The 24,982-nt window shown below is 55.5% G+C and overlaps 2 protein-coding genes across 11 annotated transcripts in view; one reads left to right on the forward strand and one right to left on the reverse strand.

Moving 5' to 3' along the window:
- IL2RG (interleukin 2 receptor subunit gamma) overlaps window positions 1-1,883 on the reverse strand; it is a 49,240-nt gene extending 47,357 nt beyond the window's left edge. For 3 of the 6 annotated variants that reach the window (XR_012160648.1, XR_012160647.1, XR_012160646.1), the window contains exon 1: window positions 119-1,881. The gene's annotated coding sequence lies outside the window, so the exon portion shown is untranslated. Of the gene's footprint in view, window positions 1-118 lie in introns of all 6 variants that reach the window. The other 3 variants (XR_012160649.1, XM_073358641.1, XM_073358643.1) reach the window with 3 other exon arrangements.
- Window positions 1,884-2,697: 814 nt separating this feature from the next.
- Window positions 2,698-24,982, forward strand: part of MED12 (mediator complex subunit 12) — a 77,317-nt gene continuing 55,032 nt past the window's right edge. For all 5 annotated transcript variants that reach the window (XR_012160650.1, XR_012160651.1, XR_012160652.1 and 2 more), the window contains exons 1-21: window positions 2,698-2,907; window positions 5,359-5,463; window positions 6,453-6,644; window positions 7,963-8,122; window positions 9,645-9,820; window positions 10,006-10,116; window positions 10,670-10,924; window positions 12,131-12,277; window positions 12,654-12,753; window positions 13,107-13,243; window positions 14,328-14,459; window positions 14,956-15,082; window positions 15,496-15,725; window positions 16,175-16,255; window positions 17,253-17,426; window positions 17,763-17,907; window positions 18,863-18,981; window positions 19,156-19,299; window positions 20,136-20,299; window positions 20,577-20,708; window positions 21,259-21,486. Coding sequence is in view for 2 of the 5 variants with exons in the window: in XM_073358645.1 (XP_073214746.1) it covers window positions 2,809-2,907; window positions 5,359-5,463; window positions 6,453-6,644; window positions 7,963-8,122; window positions 9,645-9,820; window positions 10,006-10,116; window positions 10,670-10,924; window positions 12,131-12,277; window positions 12,654-12,753; window positions 13,107-13,243; window positions 14,328-14,459; window positions 14,956-15,082; window positions 15,496-15,725; window positions 16,175-16,255; window positions 17,253-17,426; window positions 17,763-17,907; window positions 18,863-18,981; window positions 19,156-19,299; window positions 20,136-20,299; window positions 20,577-20,708; window positions 21,259-21,486 (3,158 nt within the window). In the remaining 3 variants the exon portion in view is untranslated. The remainder of the gene's footprint in view (window positions 2,908-5,358; window positions 5,464-6,452; window positions 6,645-7,962; window positions 8,123-9,644; window positions 9,821-10,005; window positions 10,117-10,669; window positions 10,925-12,130; window positions 12,278-12,653; window positions 12,754-13,106; window positions 13,244-14,327; window positions 14,460-14,955; window positions 15,083-15,495; window positions 15,726-16,174; window positions 16,256-17,252; window positions 17,427-17,762; window positions 17,908-18,862; window positions 18,982-19,155; window positions 19,300-20,135; window positions 20,300-20,576; window positions 20,709-21,258; window positions 21,487-24,982) is intronic.

A 24,982-nucleotide genomic window follows, 5' to 3' on the forward strand; every position in this document is an offset into this window, starting at 1 on the left:
AGAGGTGAAAAAAGCATTGAGTACATTAGCTTTTTCCACATCCTCTGTCACTAGGTTGCCTCCCTCGTTCAGTAAGGGGCCCACACATTCCTTGGCTATCTTCTTGTTGCCAACATACCTGAAGAAACCCTTCAGAAATGAGGGGTTCAGGGTGCAGGAGGGGGCTCCGGGCTGGGGCAGATTGTTGGGGTATGAGGGGGGAGAGGCTCTGGCTGGGTGTGTGGGCTCTGGGGTGGGGTTGGCGATGAGGGGTTTGGGGTGCAGGAGGGGGCTCCGGGCTGGGGGTTGGTGTGTGGGAGGGGTATGGGCCCCAGGGAGGGGCCAGAGATGAGGGGCTTGGGGTGCAGGAGGGGCCCCTGGGGGGCAGAAATGAGGGGCTCGGGGTGCAGGATGGGCCCCGGGGGGGCAGAGATGAGGGGCTCGGGGTGCAGGAGGGGGCTCCGGGCTGGTGGGTGGGAGGGGTATGGGCCCCAGGGTGGGGCCAGAGATGAGGGGCTCGGGGTGCAGGAGGGGCCCGGGGGGCGCAGAGATGAGGGGCTCGGGGTGCAGGAGGGGCCCCAGGGTGGGGCCAGAGATGAGGGGCTCGGGGTGCGGGAGGGGCCCCGGGGGGGGCAGAGATGAGGGGCTCGGGGCGCGGGAGGGGCCCTGGGGGGGGCAGAGATGAGGGGCTCGGGAGGGGCCCCGGGGGGGGGCAGAGATGATGGGAGCGGGAGGGGCCCCGGGGGGGGGCAGAGATGATGGGAGCGGGGCGTGGGAGGGGCCCCGGGGGGGCAGAGATGAGGGGCTCGGGGCATGGGAAGGGCCCCGGGGGGGGCAGAGATGAGGGGCCCCGGGAGCGGGAGGGGCCCCGGGGGGGGGCAGAGATGAGGGGCCCCGGGAGCGGGAGGGGCCCCGGGGGGGGCAGAGATGAGGGGCTCGGGGCATGGGAGGGGCCCCGGGGGGGGCAGAGATGAGGGGCGCGGGGCATGGGAGGGCCCCGGGGGGGGCAGAGATGAGGGGCGCGGGAGGGGCCCCGGGGGGGGCAGAGATGAGGGGCGCGGGGCATGGGAGGGCCCCGGGGGGGGCAGAGATGAGGGGCGCGGGAGTGGCCCGGGGGGGGCAGAGATGAGGGGCTCGGGGCGCGCGAGTGGCCCGGGGGGGGGCAGAGATGAGGGGCGCGGGGCATGGGAGGGCCCCGGGGGGGGCAGAGATGAGGGGCGCGGGGCATGGGAGGGCCCCGGGGGGGGCAGAGATGAGGGGCGCGGGGCATGGGAGGGGCCCGGGGGGGGCAGAGATGAGGGGCGCGGGAGTGGCCCGGGGGGGACAGAGATGAGGGGCGCGGGGCATGGGAGGGCCCCGGGGGGGGCAGAGATGAGGGGCTCGGGGCGGGGGAGGGGCCCCGGGAGGGGCAGAGATGAGGGGCGCGGGGCGTGGGAGGGGCCCCGGGGGGGCAGAGATGAGAGGCGCGGGAGGGGCCCCAGGGGGGCAGAGTTGAGGGGCTCGGGGCACGAGAGGGGCCCCGGGGGGGGGCAGAGATGAGTGGCTCGGGGCGGGGGGGGGCCCCGGGGGGGGGCAGAGATGAGGGGCTCGGGAGGGGCTCCGGGGGGGGCAGAGATGAGGGGCTCGGGGCGCGCGAGTGGCCCGGGGGGGGGCAGAGATGAGGGGCGCGGGGCATGGGAGGGCCCCGGGGGGGGCAGAGATGAGGGGCGCGGGAGGGGCCCCGGGGGGGGCAGAGATGAGGGGCGCGGGGCATGGGAGGGCCCCGGGGGGGGCAGAGATGAGGGGCGCGGGAGGGGCCCCGGGGGGGGCAGAGATGAGGGGCGCGGGGCATGGGAGGGCCCCGGGGGGGGCAGAGATGAGGGGCGCGGGGCGCGCGAGTGGCCCGGGGGGGGGCAGAGATGAGGGGCGCGGGGCATGGGAGGGCCCCGGGGGGGGCAGAGATGAGGGGGCGCGGGGCATGGGAGGGCCCCGGGGGGGGCAGAGATGAGGGGCGCGGGGCATGGGAGGGGCCCGGGGGGGGCAGAGATGAGGGGCGCGGGGCATGGGAGGGCCCCGGGGGGGGCAGAGATGAGGGGCGCGGGAGGGGCCCCGGGGGGGGCAGAGATGAGGGGCTCGGGGCGCGGGAGTGGCCCGGGGGGGGGCAGAGATGAGGGGCTCGGGAGGGGCCCGGGGGGGCTCGGGGGGGCCGGGGGGGCTCGGGGCGCGGGGGGGTCACAGCGCGGCGGCCCCGGGGGGGGCTCGGTGGCCCCCGAGCGGAAAAGGGAAACACGCGCCGGCCACCGGACGCGTCTGACTCCTGCCCGGAGCCGCCGCCGGCAGCGCCCGCCCCTTGGCCCGGCCCCTCAGGGCCCCTCAGACCCTGGCTCCCCCCGCCCGGGCCCGGGCCCGGGCCGCGTCTCTGCGAACCCCCCGCTCTGCTCCTGAGGAAACGGCCGCGGCTCCGCTCGGCAGAGGCCGGGGCCGCCTCGGGAAGCTCCGACCTCGCTCGGCAATTTCCGGAGACCGGCTCGGAAAGCTCCGGCCCCGCTCGGTTATTTCCGGGGCGCTGGGGCCGGCTCGGGAAGCTCCGACCCCCCTCGGCAGTTTCCGGAGGCGGGCTCGGGAAGCTCCGACCACGCTCGGCAATTTCCGGGGCAGCCGGGGCCGCCTCGGGAGGCTCCGTCCTCGCTCGGCAATTTCCGGAGGCCGGCTCGGGAAGCTCCGGCCCCGCTCGGCAGTTTCCGGGACTGTCGGGGGCTGGCTCGGGCCCGCTCGGCTGGTCCCGCCGTTCCTTGTTGTGGCCCGGCCGTGTCTCTCCCCCGGCCTCGCCGGCCCCGCACCCCCCCGGCGATGGCGGCCTTCGGGATCCTGAGCTACGAGCACCGGCCCCTGAAGCGGCCGCGCCTGGGGCCGCCCGACGTCTACCCGCAGGACCCCAAGCAGAAGGAGGTGGGGGCCGGGGGCGTGACCGGGCCGGGGGGGGACGAGCCCCCCGTCGCCGAGGGGTCCCGTCCCCGGGGTGGGGGGACGAGCCCCGTCGCCGAGGGGTCCCGTCCCCGGGGTGGGGGGACGAGCCCCGTCGCCGAGGGGTCCCGTCCCCGGGGTGGGGGGATGTTGGGGGATGAGCCCCGTCGCCGAGGGGTCCTGTCCCCGGGGTGGGGGGACGAGCCCCGTCGCCGAGGGGTCCCGTCCCCGGGGTGGGGGGATGTTGGGGGATGAGCCCCGTCGCCGAGGGGTCCTGTCCCCGGGGTGGTGGGGATGTTGGGGGATGAGCCCCGTCGCCGAGGGGTCCCGTCCCCGGGGTAGGGGGATGAGCCCCGTCGCCGAGGGGTCCCGTCCCCGGGGTAGGGGGACGAGCCCCGTCGCCGAGGGGTCCCGTCCCCGGGGTAGGGGGACGAGCCCCGTCGCCGAGGGGTCCCGTCCCCGGGGTAGGGGACGAGCCCCGTCGCCGAGGGGTCCCGTCCCCGGGGTAGGGGGACGAGCCCCGTCGCCGAGGGGTCCCGTCCCCGGGGTTGGGGGACGAGCCCCGTCGCCGAGGGGTCCCGTCCCCGGGGTTGGGGGACGAGCCCCGTCGCCGAGGGGTCCCGTCCCCGGGGTTGGGGGATGAGCCCCGTCGCCGAGGGGTCCCGTCCCCGGGGTAGGGGGACGAGCCCCGTCGCCGAGGGGTCCCGTCCCCGGGGTAGGGGGACGAGCCCCGTCGCCGAGGGGTCCCGTCCCCGGGGTAGGGGGACGAGCCCCGTCGCCGAGGGGTCCCGTCCCCGGGGTTGGGGGACGAGCCCCGTCGCCGAGGGGTCCCGTCCCCGGGGTTGGGGGACGAGCCCCGTCGCCGAGGGGTCCCGTCCCCGGGGTTGGGGGACGAGCCCCGTCGCCGAGGGGTCCCGTCCCCGGGGTTGGGGGACGAGCCCCGTCGCCGAGGGGTCCCGTCCCCGGGGTTGGGGGACGAGCCCCGTCGCCGAGGGGTCCCGTCCCCGGGGTTGGGGGACGAGCCCCGTCGCCGAGGGGTCCCGTCCCCGGGGTTGGGGGACGAGCCCCGTCGCCGAGGGGTCCCGTCCCCGGGGTTGGGGGACGAGCCCCGTCGCCGAGGGGTCCCGTCCCCGGGGTTGGGGGACGAGCCCCGTCGCCGAGGGGTCCCGTCCCCGGGGTTGGGGGACGAGCCCCGTCGCCGAGGGGTCCCGTCCCCGGGGTTGGGGGACGAGCCCCGTCGCCGAGGGGTCCCGTCCCCGGGGTTGGGGGACGAGCCCCGTCGCCGAGGGGTCCCGTCCCCGGGGTTGGGGGACGAGCCCCGTCGCCGAGGGGTCCCGTCCCGGGGTTGGGGGACGAGCCCCGTCGCCGAGGGGTCCCGTCCCCGGGGTGGGGGGACGAGCCCCGTCGCCGAGGGGTCCCGTCCCCGGGGTGGGGGGACGAGCCCCGTCGCCGAGGGGTCCCGTCCCCGGGGTGGGGGGACGAGCCCCGTCGCCGAGGGGTCCCGTCCCCGGGGTTGGGGGATGAGCCCCGTCGCCGAGGGGTCCCGTCCCCGGGGTTGGGGGATGAGCCCCGTCGCCGAGGGGTCCTGTCCCCGGGGTAGGGGGATGAGCCCCGTCGCCGAGGGGTCCTGTCCCCGGGGTTGGGGGATGAGCCCCGTCGCCGAGGGGTCCTGTCCCCGGGGTAGGGGGATGAGCCCCGTCGCCGAGGGGTCCTGTCCCCGGGGTAGGGGGATGAGCCCCGTCGCCGAGGGGTCCTGTCCCCGGGGTAGGGGGATGAGCCCCGTCGCCGAGGGGTCCTGTCCCCGGGGTAGGGGGATGAGCCCCGTCGCCGAGGGGTCCTGTCCCCGGGGTAGGGGGATGAGCCCCGTCGCCGAGGGGTCCTGTCCCCGGGGTAGGGGGATGAGCCCCGTCGCCGAGGGGTCCTGTCCCCGGGGTAGGGGGATGAGCCCCGTCGCCGAGGGGTCCTGTCCCCGGGGTAGGGGGATGAGCCCCGTCGCCGAGGGGTCCTGTCCCCGGGGTAGGGGGATGAGCCCCGTCGCCGAGGGGTCCTGTCCCCGGGGTAGGGGGATGAGCCCCGTCGCCGAGGGGTCCTGTCCCCGGGGTAGGGGGATGAGCCCCGTCGCCGAGGGGTCCTGTCCCCGGGGTAGGGGGCTTTGGGGGATGAGCCCCTGTCGCCGAGGGGTCCTGTCCCCAGGGTGGGCGTCGTTGGGGGATGAGCCCCCTTTGCTGAGGGGTCCTGTGCCTGTGGAGATCAGTGGATGAGACTGGGAAGTTGTCCTCCCTCAGTAAGGGCTGTGGCAGGGGCCAGCAGGGGAGGATAACAGTCCTTTCTCTCACTGTCTCGTCCCTTGCCCCCAGGCTGGGCTTCCAGGGGAGCTGCATGGCTTGTGTAGAGCTGCACTGCCATGCAGCGTTCCCTTACTCCTTTCTTGCACAGGATGAGCTCACCGCTTTAAATGTGAAGCAGGGTTTCAATAATCAGCCGGCAGTCTCTGGAGATGAACATGGCACCGCCAAAAATGTCAACTTTAATCCAGCTAAGGTGAGATCCTCTAGGGCTTTGTGGGCCAAGCCCACTGCATTGAGTCCCTCTTACTAGGTTTCCCAGGGGTAGGCCTTGCTCTTCCTGATTTCTGCACCCAGACTGGTGATGATTATTGTGGTGGTTCTAGATCTTGGTCTTTTTATGGCCCACAGCCAGGGTCTTTGGGATAGGAGTTCTAGGGTGGACCGGTTTACACTCTTGTGATGATCTGGCCTATCACCTTCCCAAGGCTAAGCTCTAGGAGTGTCAATCCTTCTTTGTGGTGGTGGGCTGCTATGTTCCCAGACTTGGTGGGAGAGTAGTCTGCTCAGCTCCTTACCCACAGTGTCAGTGATGAGGTGTGCTGTGGTCACAGATCTTTATCCATCGCTGTTGATAACTAGTATCTAGATGCCCCATCCTCACAGATCACTGGCTCACACATGAGCTGCAAATTAAGTAGGAGGTTAGAACATCAGTATTGGCTTGATGCAGTACCATCGCTGAGGTGGATAAGAAGGTGTATGTTTGGAAGACAGACTTCTTTGTTGGTGCAAACACAAAGCTGGGAGTCATGAGGTACCTTGCGCGTCAGTTTGGCCTCCTGTACAATGCGGGAGTGCTCACCAGGCGCCCCTCCCACTGATATCCTTGGATGCAAGGCCCAGTAAGTGCCAGGTGTTGGGTTCTTCTGCCAAAGAATTAGCGACGTTCATTCCAGCAGTGCTAAAGCCAGGCTATTTGAATGCTGCAATTCAGGAGTTCCCTTACTGAGGTATTCTCAGTCCTGCTGCAGATGGTCTTCTTGTTGATTGAAGCAAAGGGAGCCATTGGCTGTTTTTGGTGATTGGTTTTGGAAGTTCATGCTTATGAAACTTTGGGGATAATAGCAAATGTATGTAACTAATTAATAAAGCCAAGCCTCTCCCAGAGACTGACAAGGGGTTATTCTGTAGCTCACTGGACCCAGTTCTGTGAGAGGTTTCTTACCCTCGTCTCTTTTTCAGATCAGTTCAAATTTTAGCAGCATTATTGCAGAGAAGCTGCGCTGCAACACGCTGCCTGACACGGGAAGACGGAAACCTCAGGTGAACCAGAAGGATAACTTCTGGCTGGTGACGGCACGCTCTCAGAGTGCCATAAACAACTGGTTCACAGATCTGTCTGGGACTAAGCCCCTCACTCACCTGGCTAAAAAGGTATGTTGCAGGTGAGGCTGCCAAAAAAGGTAGAACATGTCCTGTCTGAGCTCTTCCCTCACCTGGTTGTGTGGGTATTGTCTATTTTTGAAGATTGCAGTGGAGATTTTGCGGTTTGAAGAGATTTGTTCTCTCTCCACATCAGATTGGTTATAATTCTCAGTGTGTGTGTCCAGGACTCATCTTGGGCTGCCTGTGTCCTCCCCAGCTATAGAGCTAAGGTTCCCAGTTATTCAGAGAGAAGGCTAAGCTTGTCTCATGGCATGTAGAGCTTGAATGTTTCATTTGCATTTTGATTGCTTTTAAGGGAACTGCTGCTGCCTGCCTTTATTGGCCTCATCCTTAGGTGAGGGTGGTTCATGCTGCTATGGTATTTTCAAGTTCTCAAAAATTGTAGTGAGATTGTCTAGTGATAACTAGCTGAATGACTTCCCACACTCCTGTGTCTGTGGCAGCGTTTTTACAGAGAAGGGCTCTGTGTTTTGGCCTCATGGAGAGCTGGTTAAGAAGAGCATTTACATTTCTGTGCTCCAGGAGCTAAGCCTTGATGCTACCGTAGTGGAGCTGGAATTATGAATTCTCCCAGGGCTGGATGAGGAAAGAAAGCTCTGTCTTCTGTAGAGGTGGGACTATAAATAGGGGTCTTGTGAGCCTGGCAGTGGTTGTGGGGAAGTTTAGTCCCTATTGTTGTACAGCAGAGTGTATAATGTCGAGGCTAGAGCAGAGGTAGTCAATTATTTTTTGTCAAGGTCCAAATTTCTTAGTCCAGGTATAATCAAGGTCCAGACTCCAGAGAAAATAATAAAATAACAACAACAATGATGATGATAAGTAAATAAAAAGATTTTGGGGTCCATTCAAAAGCATCTGGTGGTCTGGATTTGGCCTGTGGTCTGTGTATTGACTACCTCTGGGCTAAAGTTTGCCAGGTCGTGGAGTTCAGGGCTCCTGCTGGTAAAATTCAGTTTTCACAAGCTGTTAGTGTGTCTTTTGTAACTTTGGCACTTATACACTTCTTGACTCGTTATCCACCCTTCCCTTAAGAACTGTGTTTATGACAGACCTGCCTCTTTGCAGTGCCTTTACCCAGTGTCCTGCTTCATTTCTCATGTGTTGCACTGCAGCTCTGGTACTGTTGCCTGCTGACCCAGGAAAACGTTCCTTATGTTGTAACTGTCCTGACGGAATGGTGCAAGCTGTGTGATGCTTAGTTTGTGCATGGTTGTCCAGGCACAAGGGTGGTAGAGGATGTTATTCTGGGGTGATTCCTTTCTGGATCCTCAGAAACTAGCTTTTCCCTTTTTCTATTCTGTTCTAGGTACCCATCTTTAGTAAGAAGGAGGAGGTCTTTGGTTACTTGGCAAAATACACTGTTCCAGTGATGAGAGCAGCCTGGCTGATCAAAATGACTTGCGCCTACTATGCTGCCATCACAGAAACTAAGGTGAAAAAACGGCACGTCATTGATCCCTTTATCGGTAAGTGCCCTGAGTGGAGCCCTGGCCTTTTCCATACCAGGTTTTCTCTTCCTTGCCTGTTTTTGTGCTTGCACCTCCTCAATAGAATAGTAGTCGTTAAGGATGAAAAAGATCTATTTGGCCACATTTGCCCTAGTCGGCAGGGTATATGCAGCGTGGTTGTAGCCGGGTGGGTCCCAGGGTGTTAGAGAGACAAGGTGGGTGAGGTGGCTCTAAGCTTGTCTCTCTCACCAACAAAAGTTGGCCCAATAAAAGATTTTACCTCATCCACCTTGTCTTTCTAGCCAGAAGGGGGCAGCACAGGCTTCTTTCTACTGGATCACGACTGTGTTCAGCCTGTTCCCTTGGACAACAGACAAATACATCTTACTGAGAACGAATATTTTCTGATAGCCTTTCACAGGTCACTCTCATGACTGCTCCTTACGCCCTGTGTGTTCCTCCTCTGAATAACCCCATTCCATCCTTGGTGTTTACACCTTTAACATATATGTGGACTCTTATGTCTGCCCTTAGGTGTGTCTTAGCCAAGCTAGACAGATTGGTTTAAGGTTATTTCTCCCAAAATGTATTATTTCCCCCAGCAGAATCCCATTCTGTTATTTCCTGCATGTTTCCAGCCTCACTGGGCCTCTTTGGATCATGGCTCTGGCCTGTGTGGAGTTCCAGGATCCTTCCAATTAGCAGCATATGGTAAAGCCTGTCTGTTATGGTTTATACTGCTGTCCATCACGATAGTATATGAGCGCTTTCCACGGAAAAGAAATAGCAAGAGGGACTTCCTGAAGTCTCTGCTCCTCTCTTTTTCTGGGACAAAGACAACACTCTAGCTTTTTTATTTTACGGGGTTGGTTGATTAATATGTTTGTTTACAGAGTATTGTTTTTTTTAATCTCCTGATCTCTTCTGGAAGCTTTTTCCACAGCTCAACCCTTTCAAGTATGCTTTATTCCCAGCTCTCACATGTCTTGTCCTGGGCTTTGTGATCTGAATCATCCCAGGGGAGCCAAAATATCTTGACAGTTCATAGAATGAAATTTGGGCTTTAATGTAGCTGGGACATACTTTATTAAGTGTTTTGAAGCTTAAGACCAAGGCCTTGAACAGGTATCTGAAATGGGTGGGAGCCAATTGAGAAACTTGAGAAATGTCACTATCATGTTGCAGCCCCATCTCTCAGATCACTAATGGGGATGCTACATCAGGCTGTCCTGACGCTGTTCCCTCCTGTTTCCCTCCATTCCTTTGCTCTTGCCAGATCTTCAACAAAAGCGTTTAAGGAATCTTCCTTCCTGGCGAACTGCCTTCCTGTATTTTGTGTGTTAAAGTCCTGCTTTAAAATGCAGTTCAGAATTTGTCCCTTGCTCTCCACCTTCCCCTGGAACCCACAGGCCTATCTCTTTCCTTGTGGTTTTCCTTCCATCACAGGAACTCTTTGGCTCCCACTCCCTCTGCCTAGATCAGCCCTCTCCCATGCCTCTTCCTGCTTACCTACTCACGGATGACTGTCTCTTCCTTCCAGAGTGGACACAGATCATCACCAAGTACCTGTCAGAGCAGCTGCAAAAAATTTCTGAGTTCTATAGGCAGCTCTCTGGGCAGGGTTGTGGTTCACCATCTGGGCCCATGCCGCAGGAGGTGGAGCACGCTTTGAAACAATGGGACTACAATGAGAAACTGGCTATGTTCATGTTCCAGGTGAGGTGTTGAGGGGAGCTGCTGGGGTGGGGTTTGCAACGGATACTCAAGGCTCAGAAGTAATTTTGTTTTTTCAGAATGTATTCCACCCCTGAGTCCCTGGGTGGCTCAGCAGGAGGAATAGGGGTAGAATAACTTCAGGATGCTCTTCCTTTGGTCTTCTCACTCTGTCTGTCTGTCTCCAGGATGGGATGCTGGACAGACACGAATTCCTTACCTGGGTGCTTGAATGCTTTGAGAAGATACGTCCAGGAGAAGATGAATTGTTGAAACTGCTCTTACCTCTGCTGCTGCGGGTGAGCTTCTGGAGAAAACTGCCTCCTCCAACACGGCTCTGGGGAACGTAAGCCACCTTGCAGTAGCCTGGGGTGTTCTCCCAGCTGAGTGCCACCCCCCCCCCCACATTAGCCACCAGCTACCAGAAGGGAATGCTGCTTTTCCCATTACTTCCTGCTACTGCAAGGGGTTTTGTTCCAGCTCCTTGTCCCTGCCTTACCTGTAACAGTTGGGCTTTTGATGGTAGTGGTGTGTTCATTGGATGGAACTGGATAGAAGTGGCTTTTCTCTTCTGCTCCCATGGCTGATTCCAGCTAGGCCCCCAAGGTCCTGAGAAGGCTGGGTCTGGGTACACTGAGCTCAATGGAAATGTTGTCCATGGTGCTCTGTGAATCTCACTGGTGCTTAAATGGCTTTACGATGACACTTTTCTCACGGGTTCCCCGGCTGTTTAGGCCTTTGATCTGGGTGAGGCTGTGGCCCTATCCGCGAGGCACCACTGCACAGCATTGGGCTCTGGGGACTTCTCTAGTGTTGCTTGGAACTGGGATGGTTTTTCCTTCTTCCCCACAGTACTCTGGAGAGTTCGTGCAGTCTGCATACCTGTCCAGGCGGTTGGCCTACTTCTGTACCCGCAGGCTTGCCATGCAGCTGGACGGCACAGGTGGGCACCTGCCCCACATCCTATCCGCACAAACAGGAGCTGCTCTCCCTTCAACACCTGCCCCTCAACCGGCTGCAGGAAATCCTCCGCCCAGTCCCTTCAGTGACTTGCTGCTTTGTCCCCAACACCGCCCGGTGGTATTTGGGCTCAGCTGCATTCTACAGGTAGGGTTTTGCTGGGTTAATATCAATGGTGAAGGAGGCTGGAGCTCTGATGGGTCAACAGAAGACATTCTGGTTAAAATTTTAGTATGATGCAAAATCAGCATAGCACATACTAGAAACTGGCTGGTGATAGAACGGGAAGTCATCACTGAAAGAGAGTGTTTCTAGTTGGATCCCACAGGCATCCGTTGTTGGCCCAACACTATCTAATATTTTTATCACTGATCATTCCTGGTAAAGTTTGCAGATGACACAGACTTGTTGAGATAGTAAATAATGATGATGGGTGGGTCCCTGGGCGCAATATGCAGTTTAATATGGCAAAATACAGAGTCTTACATCTGGGAATGAAAAATGTAGGTTACAGTTGAAGGATGAGGGACTTTATTCTGGAAAGCAGAACTTGAAAAAGGACTTAAAGATAGGACTTAATATAGGCCTAGGGAGGTGGTGCTACCTCTCTATATAGCAGTGGTGAGTGCATTACTGGGATGGTGTGTCCTGTTCTGGTGCCCACACTTTAAAAAAGTTGTTTAAAAACTGGAAGCAGTTCAGAGACAAGCCATAGTGATTAGAAGAGTGGAAAGCCTGCCTTGCAATGAGTGACTGAAGGAGGTCAGACTTTTTAGCCTACTAAAAATCTACTGAATCAGAAGTCCTGGGCTTGGTGCGGGAATCCCTTGGTGAAATGCTCTGTCCTGTGTTATGCGGCGTGTCTGACTATGGAATCTGTAGCAACGAATAAGAAACCCTGGGGCTCCTGGATTTGGCCTACATATATTCACCCATCACACTTCTGATATATTTGCTAGTGAGTCCTCTCTGTGTCATTAATGTAACTGCCCAGCAGGACCAGCAGGGGAAATTCATGTGGTGTTATTGTGGGTCTTTATGAGCTGCATGCACCAGCTTTTCACTGGCCTAAGGCAACTTGGGGTTTTGGCCTTGGTTACTTAAATGTGTCTAGTCTAAGTAAGCTAATGCAGCAAATGCTGGGTAGCTTCCTGCAGAGGGAGAGGGCACCTCTGTACCCCAGCACACTCTCCAGCCTCAAAGCTCTTTCAGGTGGGAGCCTATTCATAGGGTGTGGTGAGGCTGAGGCTGGGGAGTATCTGTACAATGTTGGAATAGCCCTGCAGGGTGCTCTCGGACCCAGGAGTCAGGCTTGGATATGCTTAGTGCTTCTTCTTTGGCTGTCTTCTGCAGAGTATCATCCTGTGCTGCCCAAGTGCTCTGGTCTGGCATTACTCCCTGACTGACAGCAGGATAAAGACTGGCTCTCCACTGGACCATCTGCCTATTGCCCCCTCCAACCTGCCCATGCCCGGGGGAAACTCAGCCTTCACCCAGCAGGTGAGCGGAGTGTTGGGGGTCCAGGACATTAACCCTACCCCAGTCCATTCAGGCTTATCTCTCCATATTAAGCAACAGCACCTCTGGCTGTGTTCCTGCCACTTCTGAGCCTGAGCAGCTGAGGCACTAAGAGATGCAGGAGGCCTCTCCTCCCTTTGTGTGGCAAGCAGGGCACCCATGGACCTGGAGGGTGGGCAGAATCTCTTCCCCTTGTGCCTGAGGCAGCCAGCGCCCCACCTAGGGATGGGCGGCATCTCTCTCGCCTTGTGCCTCAGGCAGGGCAGTTGACATTCCCTGGGTTCTGCTGGCAGCTCTCCGTGCTGCAAGTTTATTCTGGCCACCCTCGCACGTGTTTATGGAATTCCTTTGCCTTTAGGTTCGGGCGAAGCTCCGGGAGATTGAGCAGCAGATAAAGGAGCGTGGCCAGGCTGTTGAGGTCCGATGGTCATTTGACAAGTGCCAGGAAACCACTGCAGGTAACTTACTGCAGGATCTGCAATCTCTTCTCCCTAGCGTTAGACGTGTTACCCTGAGCCAGTGCCCCAAGGAGCTCCATGTCCAGTCATCCTGTCTTTGGCTTGTCTCTTGGCCACATTTCTGCTCGTTTGACCACAGTGAGGAGAACGCAGATGGACCTTGCTCTTTCCCAGGCTCAGAGCCCTGTGGGGATCAGCTCCCCCCCTGCCAACCACAGGTTTTGTCTCCTGTCTCCCAAGCTCTGAGCTCGCAGGGATTTGGGGCTTTGCCTCCTGCGCTCCGAAGTCTGTGATACCAGTTGCCCAAATGCTTGCTCATGCACACTCCCCTTTCCTTCCCTGTCCTGCCCCAGGATTCACTATTGGCCGGGTTCTGCACACCTTGGAAGTTCTGGACAGTCACAGCTTTGAGAGATCTGACTTCAGCAACTCTTTGGATTCCCTGTACAACAGGATATTTGGGCTGGGACCAAGCAAAGACAGTCATGAGGTGGGTAATGGGCCACACTGGTGATGCCCTGTGCTGCTGGTGGTGGTGGGTGCAGGCTAGTCTAGGGGGTTGTTCTCTTTCAGATTTATGTCCAGCTGGCACCATGAGGGAACTAGCTACTTGGGTGCCTCAGGAAAAGTGGCCCATTGCAGATAAGACATTGGAACTCCGTTGGAGGGGGTGTCTATGCAGCCCTGGGTTAGGGAGAGAGCCCGTGTGGAGAGAGTGAGGTGTGCATTGTGAGAGCCTAGGGTAAGGGCTGCCTGTATTTCTTGGGGAGGGGAAGCCTGTGCAGACATGTGGGAGGTGGTGTCTGGTGCTGCAGAGTATCATTCCGTACAGCCAACAATGACTGTCCTGAGCAGAGGCACAACCCCAGCCCTCTGTGAAATGGGAATTACCGTTGATGGGGGTGGTTTCTTTGATCTATAAAAACATGCTGTATAAATACAGGAAAACCAAATGTTAAACAACCCATCCAGGAAATGATAACCCATGCTAATACCAGGCGGGAGGCTGTGCAGGGAGCTTCCAAAGGCAGTTGACTTTGGTCCTGCTGGATTCAGGGCCACAGGCTGCTCTTTGGAATTCAGGAGCTGCTAGGTCATGCTCTTTTACCACAGCTGAGCATGGAAAGTAGCATGTCTTGGATAGCTGGGACCCAAATGGCTAGAGATTTGGAGGTCAGTCAGTATCAGCACCCACAAGCAAACTGGGAGCCAGGGCAGTCTCTGAAGGGCTGGGGTAATGTGCTTGGTGAGCTTGGCCCCAACCTGACCCCAAAAAAGAGGAATTCTGTGAAGAAAGCCCTGCTTTGGGATTTCCCAGGGGTGTGTGATGGAGACAAGCAGCTGCTGCTGGAGTTCCCCCACTGTGCGGTCTGCATGGAGCATGGAATCCCTGCTTCAGGCTCTGGCTTGGTGTGTGTTCTGTGTGTACTGGGAAGAGAGGAGTAGAGCAGATTTCAGGCTGGTTGTTTTCCTGCTGATCACCTTCCTTGGTGTCCTGACTGCCTGTGCCTTCAGAAGCGGTTGAACTCTTACCTGTTGTTCAGTGTTTTACCATCATGCCTGTGTCCCGACAGATCTCCCCAGATGATGACGCAGTGGTGGCCTTGCTGTGTGAGTGGGCTGTGAGCTGTAAGCGCTCTGGACGTCACAGGGCTATGGTTGTGGCTAAACTGCTGGAAAAGCGGCAAGCGGAGATAGAGGCCGAGGTGAGTCCTTGCCCCTGCTGGACCCTGGAAGTCTTTGAACAGCAGCTAATAGTTGGAAAGAGAGCAGAAGTTACTGGGTTGGTCGCTGGGGTTAAAGCAAGGGCGACCTTCTCCAAAGGAGAGCTCCCCCATAACTGTGTAGTGAGGTTGTCTCTCCAGAACTGATAGGCAGAAGCCTGCTAGCTGAGGACTGGAGGCCAAAGGCCCCTTGGTGCTAGTGCCTTTAACATGAGCATTTACTTTGATCCATAGTAGGCCAGAGACCGCCCCACTGCATGGAACTGCTCTGTGTGTCCCTCGGGTTCTCTGGGGCACAGATACAGAAGCACGAGGTCTCCTCAGAGGCTGTGCATAGTGGGTTATGAGACGGTTCCCTAGGAGTGGCTTTCTCCTATGGGGGGAGGTTATCTCTGAAAAGACATGGTCTGTCTTTGGGAGTGGGGAACACTGAATTTCTCCTCGTGGCAGCAGCCTGTACTCATGTCTCTCTCTGCAGAGATGTGGGGATTCTGAAGTTGTGGATGAGAAAGGCTCCATCTCCTCAGGTTCCCTCTCAGCAGCCAGCACGCCTGTCTTCCAGGACGTCCTCATGCAGTTCCTCGACACTCAGGCTCCTGTGCTAAGTACGTAACGAGAACTCGCTAATGTCCAGCCTTCCCTCTCCCTTGAGCCCTGGACATACCCAAGAGTCTCACTTGGACTCTGGAGAGGAGGGGATGCAGCCCAGACGGCAAGACATTAGGAAGGGATGAGGAAATGTAACTGCTGCTGAGACTAACTGGAGAGGAGCCCAACCACTTAGTTGCTGCCTCTGCCAGCTGTGTACTCCGGCCTTGGTCCCCACTGTGGTTTCCTAGTCCTGCCTTGAGTCCTGCCGGGTGATTGAGGGCCCTCTAGGAAACTCTTCCTCTAGCCCTGCAAAAGGACATCCCTGGGTTAGGTGTCGGGCAGGTGGCCTGTGTTGCTCAGAGCAGTGCTGGAGGGAGGACTCTGGTAGGGCTACCTGCTCCTTCATGTGCTGTTGCTGTGCCTCCAGCTGACCCGGGGAATGAAAGCGAGAAGGTGGAATTCTTCAACCTGGTGCTGCTGTTCTGTGAGCTGATCCGACACGACGTCTTCTCTCACAACATCTACATGTGCACACTCATCTCCCGGGGTGACTTGGCCATGGACTCGCATGGGCCCCGCCCTCCCTCGCCCTTTGATGACCCCGCCGAGGAGCATGACAGAAAGGAGGGGATGGGCAACAGTGGCATCAAGCTGGAGGTGAGGAGCACCAGCTCTCTTGGCCCCTTCCCAAGTCCTCCTTCCTGAGTGTCTTGACATCCTGGACTCTTCTCCTGCAAAGTACCTGCAGTGGCCACCTGCCTCCTCCCTCCCACAAGGCTAATCCTATAAAACTTCAACCCAAAGGTGAAGGATTAAATTCTAAGCAGCTGAAAAGGGTCTGTGGCATGGAAAAGGCCCTGAAGCCATGATTCTGTTGCTCATGCTGTGCAGCCCGGCTCTAATATGGTAGCATGGAATAAGCTACTCAGGATTTGAAAACCAAAGGGGCATTAACAGTGTGGCTGGCACAAGCACTGCTGGGGGGGCGGGGGGGGCTCATTCTGCCTGGGGATGTAGGCTGGACAATGCTGTGGGGAAACTCTGAGGTGTACATGTTTCCTAGTGCAGCACTGAGAATTAATGGCTGCCCTTGTTTATGGCCCCAGGACACAGGCCTCTCGGAGTCCATGGATATTGATCATAGCTCCAGCGTGCTGTTTGATGACATGGAAAAGACCGATTTCTCGGTATGTTCCTGTTTGCCTCTCCTACCTGGTGCTTGGTGAGTAGCTCAGGTATGCTTTGTTGGGCACCTTGCCAGTGTGGAGGTGCATCAACTTGCTGCTGGGTGCACTGTGTCCTCTGTGGAATTGAAAGGCCTCGCCAAAAGGGCTTGTGTGTAGTGGTCGATTGGGGCTGTATGGTAGACACAACTTGCCTGTGAATGCTCTTGAGTAGAGTGGTACAGAACATGTAGGCAGGGTAGAATCCAGCTGTGTAATCAGGTGTGTCATTCCCTGAATTTCCTCTTTCACAGACTTGACACAACCCCAGGAGCTAGGGGTGTGTGGCCAGTTGCTTGTCACTTGGAATGGTGAGGGAGCAGGAGGTGAGAGTGACATTACTGAGAGGCAGTGTAGGGTATCGAGGGTGAAGGTGGCGAAAGGATGGTGACATTGAGACTCTTGCTTACCTGGGGGAAGAGATGTCATCCAATGGCTCTGCAGCCTTGGGCAAGTCACTTGACCTCTCTGCCTTAGTTTGTGTGTTTCTTAGCTTGTTGTGGGGAGTCATTCTTTCATGTTTGCAGAGCACTTTGAGTGAAGATGCACAATAAGAGCTAAGAACGATTGCTGTTGAAATCTCTGGGAAATTTCTTTTTTCAGCCATTTCTATCTTTCAGGGTATGTGTTGGATAACTGTGGTGTCTGGGGCTGAATTGTCCCCCTTGGTGCCTTTTGCCTTAATCTTGGCTCTTGTGGAGTGTTGTCATCAGAATTATAGCCTGGAATTCCTAATTTTCTGTTGCTTGTTCTCAGTACGAGGTGTACTAGGAAGCTGTACTCATGTGCAGATTGGGGAGGAGGATCTGGTACCTGGGCTGGGAGCAGTGTCCTGAGGAGGAGGGCAAAGCATGGGGACAGCACCCACCCATCAGCTGTGGGCTGGAATAACCTTGTGGCCTGCTTTCAGTACCATTGATGTATGGCCATGTATCATAGCAATCTTGTCTTCTCTCCCTAGATGTTCTCTCCTCCAATGCACTGTGAGTCTAAGGCCAGCCCTTCCCCTGAAAAACCAGACCCTGAGAAGGAAGCAAAGCCTCTGCTAAAGGAAAAGGCTGCAGAAGGAACACTAGCATCCCTATACGACCAGCCCCGGCACATCCAGTATGCCACGCACTTTCCTATCCCTCAGGTATGAGAACTGTGCATACCTCCCCCCGCCCCTCTCACCCAGGTATGAGACCTGGGCTCACGCCACCCTCCCATCATGAGACTGGCACATTTCCTTGCTGCAGCTCCACCCAAACATGGGACGCCTGATGCCTTTCAGCTTGAGCACTGAAAGGGAAAGGAGCATGACCGTGCATGCCTTGAATGAGTGGGCTCCTGGGGTGGTTCTTTGCTTCCCCATTCCCCGGGGTCATCTCACAGCTGCACCTTCCCTCTCCTCTTAGAGACCCATGTGTGACGAGATGATTGGCCTCTAGCCTGAAAGCAGCTAATGCTGTTGTCTCCCTTCGGTTCCCAGGAGGAGTCATGCAGTCACGAATGTAACCAGCGGCTGGTGGTTCTGTTTGGGGTTGGGAAACAGCGAGATGATGCCCGACATGCCATCAAGAAGATAACCAAAGACATTCTGAAGGTGTTAAACAGGAAGAGCACAGCGGAGACAGGTTAGTGCAGCCTGGGTCTGCCCTGCCCCAGGAAGGTGTTCCTTTCCAGCTGGTTGGGTCCCTTGGGAGACCTGTAGGCAGAGGAGACTGAGTGTGCAAGGGAAGCAGCGATACTGACTAGACACAATATGCTGTGACACAGGAAACCTGCTGAAAAATGTTAAGTGGCACAGCTGCACTGAAGTCAATGGAGCTACACTGATTTACCACAGATGGGGATTTGGTCCATTCCACTTCTCTGTAATCTCTGTCAGTCCAGGGCTTTTTAGAGGTGCCTTGTAACAACAACAGACACCAATGTTTTTAAGTTGAGGATGCTCCTTTAAAGGAGAGATGAGATGCTCTTGAAACCGAGCCGAGGGATTTTGAGGCTGAGTCCCGGTGAGAGTGGCTAGTCTCCCAAGGGAAGCACTTACATTGGGGCAGTTAAACTGCGACTGGTCAGAGCCCTTGAGAGAATAGCTAACTCATTTGGCATGGGTTAGATACTTCACCATCCCTGACCATCACTCTGAACTGGGGATTCCAGTCTCTGGGAGTTGGATTTGATGCCTTCTAGAGCGGGCCTGACAGCTTATGAGTTGGCCCAAGACCCTTTGTCCTAATGGGGGGAATGTGAGGCTCCCTGGTTCATAGTCATAGATTCCAAGGGCATAGTGAATCACTGTGATCATGTAGTCTGACCTCCTGTGTAACACAGGCCATGGAACTGCCTCAAAAGAATTCATAGAGCAGAGCTTTTAGAAAAAAGTCTGATTTTGATTTAAAAATGACCAGTGATGGAGAATCCACGTGACTCTTGGTAAATTGTTCCAGTGGTTACTCTGCCTGCAGTTGGGTGGACCTGTGCTCCCTGCTGAGGAATTGGAAGATGCATATGGCTGTCTGTAGGGTGGCTCTGTGCCCTAAAGAAGGTAGTCTGGTAATGGCTCCCTGTATTTCTTGCCTTTGGCAGGTGGAGAGGAAGGCCAGAAGAGGAAGAGGAGCAAGCCAGAGGCATTCCCAACAGCTGAGGATATCTTTGCTAAATTCCAACACCTTTCTCACTTTGATCAGCACCAGGTCACCTCTCAGGTATGGGGTTCTGGAGAGAGTTGTCTCCAACCTAGACCCTGGCTGTATCTGTCCCACTGCAGCATGGAAAGCAGCCTCCAAAGAAGATAGTGGGAGAATAATTTGGATCTGACAAATGGAGCTTTGCAAGGGGCTGATACTCCCTTGTGCCTCTCTCTCTCTCTCTTCCTGCAGGTATCTCGCAATGTCTTGGAACAGATCACCAGCTTTGCCTTAGGGATGTCATACCATCTGCCTCTGGTGCAGCATGTGCAGTTCATCTTTGACCTGATGGAGTATTCACTCAACATCAGTGGTCTCATTGACTTCGCCATCCAGGTGAGCCCTGGGGTCTGAGGTGCTTCCCCAGGGTGGGGTTCATCTACGTTAAATCCAGACTGAGTGTGTTTCTGAAGGATCTGCTCTTGCTCAACGACAGGTTATTGGGTTGGATGTAGGAATCTCTGAGTGAGGGTCTCTAGCCTGTGTCTTGCCAGATGATCATAATGGTGCTTTCTGGCCTTAGACTCTTTGGTGTTCCGTGGGGGAGTGGGCATGAGGTATGCTTGTGTGTGACACAAAGCTGTAGTCCTCCTCTGGGGCTCTGGTTTTGAGGGTCATTTTTCCAAAGGTTTCAGGATTGTTTGGAATGAACCTTGCTACTGTTCTTGTCCCTGAGCTGCAGTGATGCCTTTCTTGAATGAGAGGGTTTCTTTTCTGTTCATGGCAGTCCTTCCAACAACGAGGGTGGTTTCCTCCCTAGGCCCTGCCACTCTGCAATGCAAACTGTGTTACTGGTGTGGCCGACTAGGCCAGATGATATTTCAGGAAATTTGCTACAGCTGGTGGTGTACCTGAGACTTTTACACTCCAGTTAGTGGATGAGCTAAGTGGGATTTTGAACAGGTCCTGGTAGTGAAAGGTCAGAGCCATATCTAGGAAGCCAGTCTGCCCACGCTTGTGTCCAACCGGCAGCCTTCTTCTGGTCGGCACCCCAATGCTGGCAGACCCCCTGAACTGACTGGGGCCTGGATGGCGGGCTTCGCCCAGTTTTCAGGCTCCTGAACGCATTGGTGCCTAGCCAGCAGGCTCCCTTTGACGGGTACCCCAACGACAGGGTTTGTAGTGGTGGAGATGTCTGGATTGCTGAAGGGTTTTCATGTCATTGGGTGCAGCTGCTGAATGAGCTGAGCGTGGTGGAGGCAGAGCTGCTGTTGAAATCTTCCGACCTCGTTGGCAGCTACACCACCAGCCTGTGCCTAGGCATCGTGGCTGTCCTGCGTCACTACCACTCCTGCCTTATCCTGAACCAAGACCAGATGGCCCAGGTCTTCGAAGGGTAAGGGAGCCCTGTGCCCCTCCTGGGCAGGGGAAGCCTCATCTCTGGGCTTTGTCCCACGCGGGTGGTGGGGTCTGGGGTCTGTCCTCCTAGGAGGTGTTGTCTCTGTGCCTGGAGCTTTGTCCCATGGAGGGGTGGGGGTGGGGAGGGATCTCTTCTCCGAGGGCATTGTCTCCATGCCTAGGGCTCTACCCTCAAGAGGGTGGGTGCTGCCTCTGTCTGATGCTCCTTCAGGCTTTCCTTTCATGCTGCTGCAGCATTTCTTGTCTCTTTACAGTCTGTGTGGGGTGGTGAAACATGGCATGAACCGCTCCGATGGCTCTTCAGCAGAGCGCTGTATCCTGGCCTACCTCTACGACCTGTACACCTCCTGCAGTCACCTCAAGAGTAAATTTGGGGAGCTCTTTAGGTGAGTTTGGGGCAGGTTGGATGCAATGGCACTGCCCTCAGAAAGACCATGGCCTCAGCTTTGCTTGTGATCTTGCACACACTGTTCCCCACCAGCTAGTGTTCTTTCCTCATTGACATACAGTGGGGGATCCCTGCCTTGGGTCTAGCTGGGCATGCAGGGATAATGGTAGTTGTCTGGGCCCATCTCTGTTACAGCGGTGCCTGCAGGCTAAGCTGCTGGCTGATGAGCACTGTTGACTTCCATCTTCCCGGAGCTGCACTGAGAGCAAGAGGAAGTGGCAGCCCCAGGCTAGGTTACTGAACCCCCTCTGGTATTTTCCAGGGGCTTCCCCAACAAGGAACAGGCATGGCTCTTCACGGAGGAACTTTTTTGAATGAGCCCTTTAAGCCTTCATGTAAAAGCTGGAGCTCTCTGCACTGCAGAGGCTGCAGCGGAGGTCTGGGGGAGGGAGCAGAAGGATCTCACCCAGGGCCTCAGCTTTGCTTGTGAAAGGCAGTGGGAAGCATGTTTGCAGAAGTGCCTAACCTCCCCTTCCTGCCCCTGCCAGTGACTTCTGCTCCAAGGTGAAGAACACAATCTACTGCAATGTGGAGCCGTCTGACTCTAACATGCTGTGGGAGCCCGAGTTCATGATTGACACCATTGAGAATCCATCCGCGCACAACTTCACCTACACCAACTTGGGCAAGAGCCTCAACGACAACCCGGCCAACCGCTACAGCTTTGTGTGCAATGCACTCATGCACGTGTGTGTGGGACACCATGACCCAGACCGGTGAGGCGCAGGGCTGGGGCTATTGAGACCCCTTTCAGGTGGCTCTACTTGTGTAGGGAGAAGGAGTGTCTGTGCTCCTCAAGGGGGCAGCAAGATACATCTGAGGACGAGGGAACCAGTAGCCACTTGTCATGTGTCCACAGGGGATACTATAACCCTGACATTCATACAGCCTCTTTGGGAGGTTACCCCTTTAGTCCTAGGCCTCCACTTTTTACAAGGATGAGCCCTGTTACCCTGAGGCTGGGTTACTGGCTTCAGCACACGTTTCTCGTCAGGGCTCCTCCATTGGGTCCAAATTAGTTTAGACCCCTTTTGGAGATATGCTGCTCTCAGGAGCCACACAATCAGCAGGTGTTTTGAGGAGACACAGAACAAGCCAGCACGTATAGTCAGCTGGAATATGGTATTTAGGGTCCTTTGGTTAAAGTGGAAAAGCCAACTTATATGCCTGTCCATGCTGGCAGCATTACCTGCCTCTCTGGCCTGGAAGTGTCTAGGATTCCAGTCTCTCCCTCTGCACTGCGCAGCAGAGGTCTTATCGCTGTATGCTGATACTTCCATTCTTTGTTTCAAGTTGCTGTTATGCGTGTTCCATACGTTCTGCTTCCCTTGGCTGCTAGTTCTTAAAAGTTAATATCCAGTTGTTTGTCTTCCATTGTGCCTGTCTGATGCAACTCCATTTGTATGTTAATGGTCCTTCAGCGTTCATTCAGACTGTTACAACTGTTCTGGAATTAACTGCACCTCTGACTCTTTGAGGCACCCCCAGTTAGGTCTTGGGCCTCTAGCCATCACCCTTCTTGGACAGGAATCTGCAATCCACTTCTTCCAGACTGTGCACTTAGGCTGCAAACTCCTGCAGTTCACTGTGATTATCTCAGCAGATCTGACTTTAGTTCAGCACCTGCAGCCCTGTTCTCTCAGGGGCAGTGACAGGGTTAACCAGTAACCAGGCAGCTTTCATAAAGCAAAGTACTATTTATCTTTTAAAAACAACAAACAGCCTATATACACATCTAGCTCACCAGCTGTCACCCATTTGCCACCTGCAGACCCTGACAGGTTTAAAGTACTCCAGGCCCTCTGCAGGGCCTCTCTCTCTTGGTCACAGTTTTCTGTCAGTTCTTGAATCAAGTGTAAGTGATCTTGGGAGTCACTTTATACAGACAATTTCTTTGTCTGCTAGGCCTCTTGAATCAGGTCAGACCAGTCTGTGTTGTTTCCCAGGGGTGAAACTTGCATAAACTTGTTACCTGCAGTAGGGATTTGTGTTAATAACTGTCCTCTTCCCCCAAGTGACTTTAGTTAATGCAGGAAACCCTTTAGCTTCCCTATTGACTTTAGTGAGGCTTTTGATAATGTCTCACATGATCTTCTCACAAACGAACTAGGAAAATATAGTCTAGATGAACCTAAAGGTGGGTGCACAACTGGTTGGAAAACTATTCCGAGAGATGTATCAGAGGGGTAACCATGTTAGTCTGGATCTGTAAAAGTGGCAAAGAGTCCTATGGCACCATATAGACTAACAGATGTATTGGAGCATAAGCTTTTGTGGGTGAATACCCACTTTGTCAGATGCATGTAGTGGAAATTTCCAGAAGCAGATATAAATATGCAAGCAAGAATCAGGCTAGGGATAACGAGGTTAGTTCAATCAGGGAGGATGAGGCCCTCTTCTAGCAGTTGAGGTGTGAACACCAAGGGAGGAGAAACGGCTTTTGTAGTTGGCGAGCCAGTCACAGTCTTTGTTTAATCCTGAGCTGATGGTGTCAAATTTGCAAATGAACTGAAGCTCAGCAGTTTCTCTTTGAAGTCTGGTCCTGAAGGTTTTTTGCTGCAGGACGGCTACCTTTACGTCTGCTATTGTGTGTCCAGGGAGGCTGAAGTGTTCTCCTACAGGTTTTTGTGTATTGCCATTCCTAATATCTGATTTGTGTCCATTTATCCTTTTATGTAGGGACTGTCCAGTTTGGCCGATGTACATAGCAGAGGGTCATTATCTTTATCATTGTCATTATCATTATCTTATCATGTGCCAGCAATGACCCTCTGCTATGTACATCGGCCAGACTGGACAGTCCCTACATAAAAGGGTAAATGGACACAAATCAGATATTAGGAATGGCAATACACAAAAATCTGTAGGAGAACACTTCAGCCTCCCTGGACACACAATAGCAGATGTAAAGGTCGCCACCCTGCAGCAAAAAACCTTCAGGACCAGACTTCAAAGAGAAACTGCTGAGCTTCAGTTCATTTGCAAATTTGACACCATCAGCTCAGGATTAAACAAAGACTGTGACTGGCTCGCCAACTACAAAAGCCGTTTCTCCTCCCTTGGTGTTCACACCTCAACTGCTAGAAGAGGGCCTCATCCTCCCTGATTGAACTAACCTCGTTATCCCTAGCCTGATTCTTGCTTACATATTTATACCTGCCTCTGGAAATTTCCACTACATGAGTCCGACAAAGTGGGTATTCACCCACAAAAGCTTATGCGCCAGTACGTCAGTTAGTTTATAAGGTGCCACAGCACTCTTTGCCGCTATTCCCAGAGAGTAGTTATCAGTGGTTCACCGTCAAGCTGGAAGGGCATATCGAGTGAGGCCCCACAAGGATCTGTCACGGGTCTGGCTCTGTTCAATATCTTCATAAATACTTTGGATAATGGTGTAGAGAGCACACTTATAAAGTTTGTGGATGATACCAAGATGAGGGGTGGGGATGGGTTCCAAGCGCTTTAAAGGACAGGATTAGAATTCAAAATGAGCTTGACAAACTGGAGAAATGGTCTGAAATAGATAGGATGAAATTCAGTAAGGATAAATGCAAAGTACTGCACTTGTGGATGTCAAACTAAATATGAGTCAACAGTGTAATACTGTTACAACAAAACCAAACATCATTCTGGGATGTATTAGCAGGCATGTTGTAAGACAGACATGAGAAGTAATTCTTCCAGTCTACTCAGCACTGATAAGGCCTACGCTGGAGTGTTGAATCCAGTTCTGGGCACCACACTTGGGGAATGATGTGGACAAATTGGAGAAAGTCCAGACGAGAGCAACCAACATGATTAAAAGTCTGGAAAACGGCCTATGAGGAAAGATGAAAACAATTGAATTTGTTTAGTTTAGAGAAGAGAAGACTGAGAAGGGGAGACATTTCAAGTATGTAAAAGATGATTATAAAGAGGAGGGTGGTAAATTGTTCTCAACTACTGAGGAGAGGGCAAGATATAATGGGCTTAAATTGAGGCAAGGGAGATTTAGGTTAGTCATTAGGAAAATTTTCAAGGTTAGTCATTAGGAAAATTTTCAAGGTTAGTCATTAGAAAAACTTTCCTAACTGTAAAGGTGGTTAAGCACTGGAACAAGGTTACCTTGGGGGGTTGTGGAATCTCCATTAATAGAGGTTTTTAAGAGCAGGTTAGACAAACACCTGCCAGGAATGGTTTAAATAATACTCTATCCTGTCTTAGTGCTGGGGC

This window comes from Lepidochelys kempii, chromosome 9 (genome assembly GCF_965140265.1).
Source record: "Lepidochelys kempii isolate rLepKem1 chromosome 9, rLepKem1.hap2, whole genome shotgun sequence".
Lineage (NCBI taxonomy): Eukaryota > Metazoa > Chordata > Testudines > Cheloniidae > Lepidochelys > Lepidochelys kempii.